The sequence below is a fragment of the Candoia aspera genome, chromosome 3 (genome assembly GCF_035149785.1).
Source record: "Candoia aspera isolate rCanAsp1 chromosome 3, rCanAsp1.hap2, whole genome shotgun sequence".
Classification (NCBI taxonomy): domain Eukaryota; kingdom Metazoa; phylum Chordata; class Lepidosauria; order Squamata; family Boidae; genus Candoia; species Candoia aspera.
In genome coordinates, this window is record NC_086155.1 from 180,322,898 (window position 1) to 180,337,096 (window position 14,199).

A 14,199-nucleotide genomic window follows, 5' to 3' on the forward strand; every position below is an offset into this window, starting at 1 on the left:
AGGCAGGATAAAAAAAATTAAAATAAAAAATAAGTAATTATTTTATCATACAGCAGCTCAGGCACTTGATAAACAGAAGGTGTAATTTATATATTAAAGAAAGCAACATTCCTCACATTTTTAAAATACATGGAGCTGTAGGCATTTGTTGTCTCCAACTCTGAGGAAGCAGCACCTACACCCACATCTTCCTATATGTAAAAAGGCAGGTCTTGGGCGAATGAAGAGTATTGTCTCTTACAAAAGAGTCCCCTTCACGTGCATAGCTGTGACATCCACAGGATCTTGCTCCTTTTGTCAGAATGATGAAAACAGCATCAAGCCACAAACTCTATGCCTCTCACACATGCATTCATGCACAAAAAGAGTGCAGCTTGTGCTGCAAAGCTGCTTTTGTCAGTCTGACCCCACCTTGCCACCACTGTGGATAGTACACCTTTATCCCTTCTTCTGTCTCTAAGTGAGACCTGTAGTGTAACAGCTGTCACTTGAGTTCTGCTCTATCAAAGCACAGGATGTGGGTTTGAAGACAGCTAGCACAAGAAAGCTGGAACAAAAGTCAATGTAGTCCAGTGTTGTAGTAACTCACTCTTGGCCACCAAGATGCATCCAGAAAGCTCATTAAGGTTGGCCAAAAGAGTAATAATTCTCTTTCACTGCTAGTCAATCCCCCCCCCCCCAAAAGCTGGCATTCAAGAGGCAGAATCATCCAACAACATCAGGAGCCAGTGATATCTGAGCCAAGTGGAACCTGTTTAAAACTGCCTAAATTAGTTAGCACACCTGCTGATAACCGGTTTTACAGCTTTAACTCTGCCTTACATAGAGCTTTTGACTTCCTCAGCACCTTCCCCAGGTTGGATCTTTAGTGTAAGGGGAACAGGAAAAGCTGGGGATACCTAGAGGACTGATTAAGGTCGCAAATTGTTCATTCCTTTGTGTCACCTCCTTAGTTGGTCCTAAGAGAGGGAGGGGTTCCATCCAATAAAGCTTTTACATTGCGGACTTCCTTCATGCATCCTTCTGAGATCTTGCTGAAATGGGAGGAGGTACGGTAATAAAGTCTCCTTTCAGTCGCGTTCGCCCCCTGATGCCCACAGAAACAGACCAACGACCACAATTGCCGTTTGTTATCTCCTGTGGCGGGGATAGTTTTTCAACTTCCCTGCCTAATTGCCAGCGATGGCTTTCCTGGGGTACCGGGCAGATCTGAGCCGGGCAGCATTTCGAGATCATCCAAGATCTGCTAAGACCCAGCTCCAGCTGGGCAGGAGACGGCAGCGGCGCCCAGTATGCGTGTAGCAGAGACGCAGCGCTCTCGAGTCGGCTGCCCGGGAATCAAGCAGTTTCCGTAAGGCAATTGCGCAATCACGGCAGAGTTGAGGCAGCCCAGCCCAGCCTCTCCGCTGAGAGGGGGCGCGGTTGCGGTGGGAATATCCTGGCGTCTTTCCGAGCATCAGCAGCGACACCGCGAGTCTCCTCGCCCCAAAAGCGAAGCAACCATTTGGCGAGCGCCGCTGCCCACCAGCATCCCCGACCGCAGCTTCTCTCTGGCAAGAGCAGGCGAGGGCGGCAGCGCTGACGTAGCTCTTCCCCATTGGCCCTGGCCGTCAGCACGTGCTCAGGACATCTATGAAAAGACATCCCCGGCCCGCACCTCACTTCGTGCTTTTATATCAGCTTTGCTTTGCTCGGGTCTTCTCGTTCGCTGCAGCGTAACTCTTAGCGTCTCCGGCTCAGCGCAATGGCTAACATAGAAGCTTTCTTAGGCAAATGGCGCCTGGTCTCCAGTGAAGGTTTTGAGGATTATATGAAGGAATTGGGTAAGTGGGAGAGGAATTGGGAGTATTGTCAAAAAAAGAATGCAAGGGAATTACGACAAGGCTGGAGAAATGAATCCCCCTCCCCACAAAGGAGAACTACAGACCTCGGATTCCTCTTGGACATTAGAAAGAGAAAAGTGGGTAGAATGGCTGAAAAGTAGGGGAATCAATAATAACAATAATAGTAGTAGTAACAACAACTGGATAAATGTTTCTGTAGGAATATAAGATATTACATTTTCTTGTTATGTGTATGTTGTATTCTTGTACTCTTGCATGTCTTGTTAATTCAAAGATGCAGGTTGCAGTTTTGTGGTGAATGTGTGGATCTCCTGAATGCTGCTGGCCAAAAACTGGAGGATTGCAGTTAAAAGCTGCGTAATTTACCCCACCCTATACCATCACCTTTTTTTTTAAAGAGAAGGGTGGCTTTGTCTGTTTAAAATGGCTGCTTTGGATTAAAATGAAATATTGATTGCAGCTATGCCTCAAAAAGTGTCCCCCTATTTTGTGCTGTGTGCGTGCGCATATGCTATATGCTGTATGCCATGCATGGAATTCTTGGCATTGTGTTCAGTTGCTAAGCAAAATGTAGTGCTTCGAAAGCATGCAGCCCTATTTCTCTAAAACATGCATATGTTTTGTCTGGCTAGATTGCAGTGGATGATGAAGAAGAAGAAATGGGCTTTAATGAATTTTACTCTCCTAGAAGCCTGTAAGCTAGGGATCTGCAATTATGAGCTTTGTCTCTTTTTTCAGCTCTTAAAATGCCAGGATTCTCTGTCCAAGGTCTGCAAAGGCATTCTCAGATAGCTTTTAGTAACAAGTACACAATCAGACATTGTTTCAGATGGATGTGGAGCTGCTGAGTGAACAAAGATTGCAGATGGGCTGCATGTGAAGAGTGCATGAGAGAGAGAGAAGGGAAGACTGAATGAGTTGAGCATAGGGAGATGGCTTCAAATGAATACAATTGCTTTTTTCCTGTACTTTCCCCAGGGAAGAAGAGTCCTTAGTAAGAAAAATGGATTTTTGTAATATATGCTACACTGTTCCTTACATTTTACCTGTGTAGTCAGCACTATATTAACAGAATGTCTGGTTCTAATATTTAGGGATTTCAAATAGTTTGATGCAACATTGGAAACATGCCAAGGTGAGCAAGTTTCCTATGACTTCATGTATAGGAAGAAGACAACATTGAGTCTAACAATATCCTCTTTATTATTTGCAGTGATAACTCCTGAAACAGAGTAACAGAAGAGTAACAATTAATATCCATCTGGCTGTTTTATTAGAATCTTTTTTTTCCCCTGTCCTTGTGGATTCATTTCATTGAAATATTCAGTTACTGTAGCCAAAATTTTGCAGAATTGGCTGAGTTCTGGGGCCCATTTAAATTAAAATATACTACATTTTCATAGGTTTGCACGCCATATATAAAATGTTCCTCAACTAGGAAAAACAAGGTACATACTGTACTAAAAGTCCATTCCTAACCAATATCCCTGTCTTAAGACTAGAGCTGGGAAAATCCACAACTCAGTCAGGAAATATATGCCAATCTGAAATGTAGCAATTTTGTGGCCCCCAAATCTGTTGAACCAAAAATCCTGGAATGGCACAGTTCTCAAACACCGTGTTGGTGGGAGTCAAAGTAGTTAGTCTGTACTGATTTTTCCCTGTCTTTCCCAGAAGTTGCCTTAATAGATCAAATTGAGAAGAAATATACTGACATTTAAAGATTTTGTTTCGATCTTGCTGAAGAGCTGTGAATTTGCTTTTCTCCATGTGAAGGATTTTCATTCTGGATAGACCTCAGTTTGGGTTAGGTTGGAGTTTTGCAAGGGTGAAGTGCAATTAAAGCCTAATGAGAAGGACACTAAGCTCATTCACTTGAAAACTCCTCCCTCTCCTGCTAGATAATTAAAAAGATAATTGTGTGTGAGTGACTACATCATTGTTTCTCAACCTTGGCAACTTTAAGATGTGTGGACTTCAGCTCCCAGAATTCCCCAGTCTACACATCATAAAGTTGCCAAGGTTGAGAAACACTTGTCTATATAATGACTGTGCTTGGCTGAACCTATTTAAAAGCAAATTCTCTCTCCTTTTGGCAGGTGTAAACATGGCATTGAGAAAGATAGGAAATATGGCCAAGCCGGATCTTCTCATCACCAAGAATGATGCTCAAATCACAATCAAAACCGAAAGTACTTTCAAAACCATAGAAGTCAGCTTCAAGTTGGCAGAAAAATTTGATGAAAACACAGCCGATGGTCGAATAACTCAGGTAAATGAGACTGTGACCCAGAGGGCATGCCAAGTTTATGACACGCTAAGCCAGTGATTCTTAAATCATTTGACCCACTGTCCCCTTTTCCTGATGTCGAATAATGTCATTACCCCCACAAAAAAACAGTCTATTGTTTTACAGAAGCATCTCAGCAGCAGCAGCCCCAGACTAGATCCTTGACTTACAAATTATTCCATTACCCCAGGATATGCTGAAATTACCCCCATTTTAAGAACTCTGTGCTGAACTGTTTTGATCTGAATGTTGCTCCTGAGTTTTGTTACATGAACAAACTAGTTTAAGATCTTTGGCCTGGTCCAGGTGCCTAACAGTAGCTCACCAGAATACCAGCAGGATCTGTCATTTGAACTGCAAACAACATTGACTGCCAGTTCTCCAGGGGGCAGAGAAGTGCATCTACACTCAAGTAAACTTTCTTATGGGCCGGCGTGATGTTATTTGGTCTTAGTTCTTCGATAAGACTCATTTGTCCAGTTGTTTTAACAAATCTACCTCCAATAGAAGAGAATATCTGTAGCTCAGGATTGAACTGGGTGGTCCTTGGTGTTCTCTGAGCTTGGTTGTTTGCTTGCAGATGTTTTGTTGCCTGATTAGGCAACATCTTCAGTGCTAGAAGGGGCAAACAACAAAAAGACCAGAAGACCTCCTTGCCAATAATCAACACCCAGTAAACAAAGACTAACACCAGGATTAACACCAGATGAACAGTCAAGCAGTAAACAATTCCCTAATCGAGGAACTACCAAGGAGAAAACCACACACCCCCACCAACACTGGCAGGGCAAGCTACTGTATATAAATAGGGAGCAAACCCCACATTCACTCGCACTGAAGATGTTTCCTAGTCGGGCAATGAAATGTCTGCAAGCAAACAACCAAGCTCAGAGAGCACCAAGGAGTCCACAAATCTACCTCCTTCCAAAACCTAGCTTTGCAGCAATCTGCCCCTCAAAAATGTTAAATGAGGCTCTTGGCCACCAAAACATTGCCCACACTGCCATAAACAGTTAAAGCTAACATATATGGAAAAATAACGAGGTTGGCATTGGAATAAAGAGCTTCTCTGGACAATGTGTTCAGTGGTCAGGTACCACCGCATTGTAAAGGGCTTCTTTCTATTCATCAGTAATCACATCTGGAGGAGTTTTGCCACTCTTCCCACGTACACAGTCACACAGATATGTGTATCCCTTTGCTGTAATCTTGTGCTCTTTTGAAATTTTTCCAGCCAGCATCTGGTGGCTATGCCTGAACTAACCCTTTGAGCTGAATCTAGGCCAGATTCAAGAGTCAGTGCATTTGCAAAACACTGGGATAAAGTTTGTAACATCTACTCTCAATACATGTATGTCTTCAAAGTCCATTGCAAGAAATAAACAAACCAAAATCATGGAAATAAAGCTCAGACTCAAGAAAGTATAATAGAGAACAGTTTTGTAGAATGAACTTTACAGAGATTATCTTTACTTGGATTCACCCATATAAACTAGGAGGGCTGTTCAGCTTGAGGATAATTTCTGTGTGGTATTTCTGTTGCTATATAACAGTCTCTAGGCAAGCCTTCCCAAATGGTGCTTTTTCTTTTTTTCCAGTGTCAGGCATGTAGGTAGACACCAGATTGGGGATGTCTGGTCTAATACTTTTTTTTCTTTGTCATCTTTTTTATACACACAGAGAAAAAAATGTGAGTGAGCAGGAAGCCGTAGTTACAGTAAACAGTGTCATTCGCCTGGGAAGAAGTAGAAAAGAGTAATTTATTCAAAACATTCCCATGCGTTTGGAAATCAGGCTCAGATCTTATACAGAATCAGGTACATAGTGTTGCTGAATACATTAAATGTATTTCAGTGTTGATTATTCAAGCAAAATAATACTTTTAAATCATACATCAAAGATGCTAAGTAGTGTAGGCTTATTTTTTATTATATCCTGTAGTTTTCTGAAGTCTGCTATCTTTCAAGTGTTGTGTGAATCATCCTGCTGATCTGTACTCTAAGTGCAGATGAGTTTGTGTGGGTATAGTGATTAAACAGGTCCAGATCTAGGTTGTGTCTGGATGGGAGATCATCTGTTAACCATATATGTCCAGTCTGGAGTTCCAGCAAAGAAAGAAAGGCTATAAAAAGGAAAACAGAAACGGTCTGGCATGCATCCCACTCTATTATTTCTGGCTTAATGGATACTTCTTTTGTTTGGAAAGAAGAGGGCTACCATATCTGGGCTGCAAAAGGGTAAATAACCACTAGCGGCAGCAAAAAGTTTCAGCTTTCTGTATTTCCCTGCCAGCTAGTGGTTGCCTGGATTTTAAGCTGCCCAGCTATGGTAGCCCTAGGAAGAAATAATAATAATAATAATAATAATAATAATAATAAGCTGCCCAATTCCCAGTGACTAAAAAAATGAGCTTTGGGTTCATAGATTGTATTCTTTTGCTGTAGCATAACTTCCAATTTCACAACAGATTAACCATATTTAAAGTGATTTTTATTATAAACTGTGTTTAGCTATCATAGAGTAAAACAGGCCAAATACATGAACTATGCTGTTTTGTTGGGTTTTGCCAAATTAATCTTATTTTGACCAGGCTGAGAAAATAGAGCAAACTGTTAATCTAAAAATGGAAGCAAATGCTTCAGAACTACCTTGTGTACTGTACAGTATTGTGCACAGTACAGTAGTCATATTGTGATTTAGCATAATGTATGAATTGATCCAATGGCTGTACTCATACAACATGCTAAACTCTGAAGTTCAGATAATGAGCATGTGCTTCATCCTAATACTCCCCACCCCAACTCTTTAAAAGAGGTTTGCTGGTTGTCCAGACCAGAAATGGGCCCCGTCTTGAAGGTCTAAACCAGTGTTTCTCAATCTTGGCAACTTTTAGATGTGTGGACTTCAACTCCCAGAATTCCCTAGCCAGCCTTGCTTGAGTTGAAGGCCACACATCTTATAGTTGTCAAGATTGAGAAACACTGGTCTGGAAGCTGTAATCTATGACAAGATTTGGGATACAAAATCAGATGTTCTGATTTCCAAAATGACATTTGTTTGCAATGTTTTTGTATCTCTACCTATATTTCTCAGGAGAGTCATGTCTTAGAACCTGCTTGAATGATTCAGTGGGTTTTCTCTGAAAGGGTCTGATCTATGGCTGATGCTAAGGAACTTGTGCTGTGTGGCTTAGGATGTTTGCCCAATATGATCCTCATAAAAGTTTCCACTGGTCTGAGATGTAGGAACTTCTACCCTGTCCCCACTGCCCACTCACATTAAAAAGCCATTTTCTGAAAATTTGGTGTTTGTCAGGATCTTTCCCTTGCCACCATTTATAAGAGTTCTCCAAATGATCTATTTCTGCTCCTACAGAAATGCTAGATATATGTTATTCCAGTCTGAGATGCATTTGGCATAATGGGTATCAGCAGTAGGGTAAAAAAGTCAAGGCGATGGGCACAACTGTATGATTGAAGCCCTGCCCCCTTTTTATATACATGTGGTACATGCAATGCATGGTAAAGGTATTGTTTTGATTGCACAGTTGTGCCCACCATCCTGAGTTTTTTTAACACCCCTCTCCTGCAGGTGCTCCTATTTGGCATTCTTTCCTTTGCCCTTTCCCAATCTTGTACTGCTTCTGAGTTTTTAAAAATCTTTTCCTTTAAAATGCATTATAGAAAATGAATTAACAAAATAAAAAATATTTTTACTATCTGTTAAGACATACAAGTCTTTAAAATAAAATGATAAATATCTAATGAAATGTCAAAACTATTAATTATAGTTTTAGTTTTAAGTTTATTATAGTTTTAAAGGAAAAAAAGGCCTTATAAATTGTTATAACCAGATTATGCCCCCAAGATATGACCATATTTTATGCACCTTCTTCCTTGTCTCATTAATTCATGTGTTAGCAAACAACACCTATCAACAATTGCTGCAAATCAGGATTAATTTCTTCCAATGTTTTATGCTGTTATTTTTAGCCAGCTCCTACGCCTGAAAAATCCACAATTCTTGATATCTTAATAGATCCAAATACTAGGCATATATAGGTAGTCCTCAGTTAACGACCATTCATTCACTGATTATTCAAAGTTACAACAGCGCTGAATGAGGAGACTTATGACCAGTCCTTGTAGTTGTGGTCATTGCAGAGTCCCTGTGGTCACATGATTGTGATTTGGGCGCTTGGCAACCGGATTGCAATTATGACAGTTGCAGTGTCCCACAGTCATGTGATCACCATTTGCAACCTCCACTGCTGGATTCCAGCAAGCAAAGTCACCTTTATCTTTTGTTTTGTAAAATCCACCAATTGTCTGCACTCTTTAATAGTACACAAAAACTGTTCCTACACAGGTCTGGTTTGTTTGTCTAATTTAATTCCAATTTGTTCAAAAGCACTTTCACCAAAAAATCTTTCAAAATAAGTGTCCCCTTTATTTGTTTTAAATTTTCTTACACCAACTCCTTGTTAAGCTTTTTGCCAAAAGTTTTTAAGCCTTTAAAAACTTTTTTTTTCTTTATTCCTTTGTAATCCAGAAAAAATAATTTACCAAGTGGAATTTTCTTATCTGGCTGCTCAGAAAATCTCTCTTTAGCTGTAAATTAGTTACATCCAAAAGTGGTTAAGAAATGAGGTTTGTGTGAACCTTAGGTCCATATAGACTGCATTATAGCTGTGAGCTTGATTGAAATCTCTTGACTCCAGCTGCTCAACTCAGGAGCCAACTTCAAAAACCTCAGTTCCTACAGTCTCCTCACAAAGAGCAACTGTCTGGAGTGCAGGTGGGTGATCTAACCATCTTTCCTTTCTCCGGAGAGACTGCACTGGCCAGAGTTTGCTGTCTGGCTGTTGATTTAGTCGCAGTGCCATCCCTGCTCCTTTAGGGACATCTAGTTCGCCATGAATCCTCACCAGAAGCCCCAACAAGCAAAGTCAATGGGGAAGCCATGGAGGTTTCAAATGGCTATCACATGACCATGGTATGCTGCAGCTGTCATAAATGTAAGCCAGTTGCCAAGCGCCCAAATCGCCATCATGTGACTGTGGAGATGCTGCGATGGCCACAACTACAAGGACCGGTCATAAGTCTCTTCATTCAGTGCCGTTGTAACTTCACACTTAATGACCGCATGGGATTTGCTTAACAATGGCAAACGGAAGTATCAGAACTGCTGTCATAAGCTGGCACAGTCACATGATGTTGCACTTTACCACCGCGTTGCTTAGCAATGGAGTTACTGGCCCCAATTACTCTTGTTAACGAAGGACTACCTGCATAACCGCAAGGGACGCAGTGGCGCTGCGGGTTAAACCGCTGAGCTGCCGATTGGAAGGTCGGCGGTTCGAAACCGCGCGGCGGGGTGAGCTCCCGTTGCTAGTCCCAGCTCCTGCTCACCTAGCAGTTCAAAAACATGCAAATGTGAGTAGATCAATAGGTACCGCTTCGGCGGGAAGGTAACGGCGTTCCGAGTCGTCATGCTGGCCACATGACCCGGAAGTGTCTACGGACAACGCCGGCTCTAAGGCTTAGAAACGGAGATGAGCACCGCCCCCTAGAGTTGGACACGACTGGACTTTACGTCAAGGGAAACCTTTACCTTTACTTACCTGCATAACCAAGAATAATATAAGCATTTTTAATTCAGAGTGAAATCAACCATCCAGTCCAATATGGCACGAACAGGACAAGTCCAAAACTTACTTACTTACTTGCTTACTTATTTATTCTATTTCTATAGAGCTAATGTCTCAGCTCCTAAGTTGCAACTCCAGTCTATTATATGCAAAACAAGCAATAACCTTATTTTAAGATCATTGGAAACAATTTCATATTATTTAAAGCAATTTTCCATTGGTTTACTATAACTATTAAAAAAAAATTACTGGCTCAAGAACCACAGTTAATTTCGCTAGACCCTTCAACCATTGTGGAAGTTCAGAAACAGCAATCACAGCAGGACAAAATAGATGGAATATTATTGAGAGAGTTCCAGATTACCACAGAAAGCACAGATGTATCCATTGTTTTAAATGAAAAATTTAAAATGTTTTTCTGTTCAAAAAATGGAAATAAAAATTCTGCAGTTGGAGCCATGGAACACTGAGAGCAGATATAACATAATGATCAGAGAGGACTTTACCATGAGTCAAAAGAACACATTTTGGACAGATTAAGACATGTTAAGAATAGGAATGTGGACAACATAGTCAGGTCCAGTCATGGGAACAATTAACTGATAATTTCTCACAGCAGAAGCACAAGTGAAATGATCAGATGCTTCAAGAATGTAGTAACTTAGCTTTGAATAGTTAATGTTCTGGGCACCCTTTTAATACTCCACCTTTGGCACAAAATGTCTTTGGCTGTTCTTCAAGCTACTGACCAAGATCGCTTCAGGTTTTATAGTTAAAAAATGCACAGCTGTATAGAGCCTCCACAAAATGTTTAATTTTTCCACTGATTGGAAAAAAAAAACACCTATATCTGTGTTTCCAATTACATACTAATGGCCAAGGGTATTGCTGTTCTCATGGGGAATTTGTGAAGAATGTTTTGTGTTTCTGTCCTCGCCTTCACGGGGGAAAAATCTTGGTCAGTCAGTGGGGTGTGGAATTCTTGGATCTAGCTATACTTAAGAATTAGATTAGAGAGAACCATAATACAAAAAACGTAACAGAACTGGAGATATTGGATATATTTAAAGTGGTGTAAGTACTCCTTTGATCTGATGAAAGGAACTTTCCACACAGTTACAAATTTGGCACCTGCTGAAATTTTCTTCAGTGTGTGATCAAATGCTGCATATGGTTAGATGAACCATGTCCTTGTAACAAGGCTGAAATAAGTTGTCACTCAGGAAAAGCACAGAGTATGAGCAGGAAGGGCAGTATTTAGGCAAGCCCTTCCCTGGATAATAATCATTTGAACAAATAGATATCAAATCCACAGTTTAGTAATCCTTTTGTTAGAATCAAGCCAAATGACACCACACATTGCTCACGCTGTCAGTTCTCCAGAATTCTTTCATCAGCCAGAATGTTACAAAAAGCAGTGGATGAAGAAGAAGCAAGAAATCTAATGTTCCTGAAAGAAGTTACAGCCATGAAGTACCTGAACAGTTTGCCTCTGATCTTGATTGTGTACCACACTGCAGAATCAGACGCATAAGAACCATAGTTTAATTCCTTTTAGCCTCAAGGCAAATTGAAAATCAACTCATGAAGGAGCACACTACCAAAATTCTGTCTTCCTTTACAGACCCTCATCACTTTAGATGATAACAATGTATTGACCCAGGTCCAGCAGTGGGATGGCAAAGAGACCACAATAACAAGGAAGATAGAAGATGGGAAAATGATAGTTGTAAGTAGAATTTTCTCTGGCTTTTATGCCCGATCTATACACTGTAAATGAAGTGTAACTTACCTCAAATATCATAAATACCCACCTATCTTATTCCTGCTTCCAAACAATCTGGTTAGAAAAAGAGAATGAATATATTTTTTTATCTTCCAGGAATGTGTCATGAATGGTGTCAAATGTACTCGTGTCTACCAAAAAGTATGAAGAGAGTGGCTTCTGTGTTGGAGTGGAGAGTGGCAGATCATTCTCGAAAGAGGACTAGTCCATATTTTTTCTTCTTTTCTTTCTAACCTAGATTTTTTAAAACATCATGTGGAAGAAGCAGTACTGTATGCAATTTAATTTCAACCCCTTGATGACAGTGATTAAATTTTAAAATTTCAAAAGAGACACTGTAACTCTGTTGTTTGTAAAATACTGCACTTGCTCTTTTAAGAAAGTTTAGGAAATTTAAATTAGATAAATCAAGTAGTACGAGAAGTGTGATATATATCAATTCACAACTAAAACAATAAGCATGAGGTAGAAAACAATTTTTCCACCCATGCTGGGTGTGGCATAAAACTTTTTTAAAGCTATGAAATTTCAGAGATACACAAGGTCTTTGGAATCTGTGGATCAAATAGCTGAAAGTCTGCTGATTGAAAGCCAGAAACTATAGGCTTTCATTTGGTTCCATTTCCACACTACTGTCCCAAGCAGCCGTGGGAAGAAGGCAGCGTTTTTTTGTTATCCCTCTTTGTTCTTGATTCCAATGCAAAAGCCTGCAGGATGTTTTCTTGTTCCCAAACATGCTCCAGCTTTAAGGGCTTGAACCATAGGCAGTTCCCATGAAGGATGGGTGTCTCCAGTAAAGCCAGAAATCTTAATTTGATAGAAAAGTTTAACCATGCCCATGGAATCTTATTTCTAAAGCTGCTCAGAGCGGATGACCAAAGCAGATTGCTTAGGTTAAACACACAAAAGTGGATTCCAACTGCTTTGATTTATTTATTAAAGTCCTATCTTTGGAATAAAAAAAAAGTTACTCTTGAAACCTGCAGGGATCTTTTTTTAAGTACTCTCCCCAGATGTTTTCTTTGTGTTTTGTTCCCATATGAGCTTGATCTAAATGGTTCCAGGGCAATAAACATTTTTAAACATTATTTTAGAACCGTGCACCAGTGATCATGTTATCTTCCTCTATTTTGAAATTAATGGAGGATTTGTGCATTTCAAAGCTTCAGTTTCTTTACTCAGAGCAATTTGCAGCAGATGATCAGCTGATGCTTAATGTGGTTTATAATATGGTTTTAGGTGACAAAGGTTTAGCCTGCAATTTTATACTCATTCAACGTACAGTAAACTAAACTCACTGAAGCCAATGGGGCTTGCTTCTAAATAGTTATGCCTCTGTCCAATCCAAAGGCTCGTGAAACATGTACATTTTGCTAGACCATACTTAATAAAGCTATTCAGGTCTTTGGATTTGACTCCAAAACAATGCTTAGGAACATGTAGGTATGAACATAGCATCTATCTGCAACTCTTTAAAGCAGTTGCATTTTTCCCAAGAACGCAAAACTGCTTTAAAGAGTTACACATGTCTGTACATGTGCCAAAGCACCTTTTGGAAAGTGAATCTAATGTACTGCATATTATTCATCTTGAGCAAAAGGCCATTGTATCATTGAATTAGGATCTGATATTTTCTGTGATGCTCAGAAGTCAGGATACCCCCCTTTTTTTCAAAAATGTCAGATCTATCCTTCATTTGACAAAGAAACAGATTATTTTTCACGTTAGATGGCTCTGAGTACTGCACATTGAATCTGCATAAATAGCAGCAGAGCATAGAACAATCTGTAATTCAATTACCATAGCCAAATAGGTCATAGCAAGCTGGGTTCATTATGGGTTCATTATGGGTAGCAGGCTGGCATTTTTTTCAGCAACCAGTGGCTGTGAACTGAAGCCAATGCCTATTTGACACCAGTTCACTTCTTAAATACTTCTTGAAGTATTTACAATTACCAGTCAATGCACAGATCACTACAGTAAAAGTAGTGTTTGGTCCTAATGAAATGAATTATTCCATTGCCCTGTGAATTTTGTTCTAACACTATTCTCTTTATTTTAATCAAGCCTTTGTGCTATATGCCTTGGATGTAATTAGGTCAGGATATAGAAGGGTGTGCCTGTTCAGTTCCTGCATCTTCAAGAATAGCTCCAAAAAGTTAGATGTGTTCTGAATTACAAATTTCTGCTTGTCCACCACATCAAACATAGTATTTAGAATGCATACTGTTATCCATGTATAAAGGTGGGATCATATAAGCATAGGGAAGTCTCATTTGATATTTTTCTAGGATTTATTTGGGAACAACTATTCTCGGGGCCTTTTCTCGCTTGGCCATGACCATGTAAGAGATCTTTTGAGGAATAGAGACTGATAGAGAGAATGAGGGGAAATAGCCTTTTAACCAACAGACAAAATAATAAATAATGGCGTAACAATGAAACTGAAGTCTCAATTGGAGGAAGAAACCTTCAAAAACACCATTTGACATACGGTGAAACTTAAGAGCAACAAAGCAGAGTTAAACATGTCCACGCCCTGGTGAATTCGTCTTCTGTTCCCTTCGCCTCCTAGCCTGTCCTGAGGTCAGAGTAGTTGAAAATAAGCAAACAAATTATCTTTATTGTC

At 40.1% G+C, this 14,199-nt stretch overlaps 2 protein-coding genes across 2 annotated transcripts in view; one reads left to right on the top strand and one right to left on the bottom strand.

The window, feature by feature from the left end:
* The first annotated feature begins 1,699 nt into the window (after window positions 1–1,699).
* Window positions 1,700–11,901, top strand: LOC134494325 (fatty acid-binding protein 5-like). Its single transcript, XM_063299434.1, has 4 exons — window positions 1,700–1,823; window positions 3,944–4,116; window positions 11,409–11,513; window positions 11,667–11,901. The coding sequence occupies exons 1-4, from the start codon at window positions 1,745–1,747 to the stop codon at window positions 11,715–11,717; spliced, it is 408 nt and encodes a 135-aa protein (XP_063155504.1). The 5' UTR covers window positions 1,700–1,744; the 3' UTR covers window positions 11,718–11,901.
* Window positions 9,515–14,199, bottom strand: part of SNX16 (sorting nexin 16) — a 153,885-nt gene continuing 149,200 nt past the window's right edge. The window contains exon 11 of the mRNA XM_063299431.1: window positions 9,515–9,545. The gene's annotated coding sequence lies outside the window, so the exon portion shown is untranslated. The remainder of the gene's footprint in view (window positions 9,546–14,199) is intronic.

What these genes read in the sequence shown, in the direction of transcription:
- LOC134494325 (XM_063299434.1), top strand. Translation starts at nt 1,745, where the DNA reads ATGGCTAACATAGAAGCTTTCTTAGGCAAATGGCGCCTGGTCTCCAGT. An exon ending in GGATTATATGAAGGAATTGG is followed by an intron (nt 1,824 to 3,943) that starts GTAAGTGGGAGA and finishes TCCTTTTGGCAG; the next exon opens with GTGTAAACATGGCATTGAGA. An exon ending in AAGATGGGAAAATGATAGTT is followed by an intron (nt 11,514 to 11,666) that starts GTAAGTAGAATT and finishes TTTATCTTCCAG; the next exon opens with GAATGTGTCATGAATGGTGT.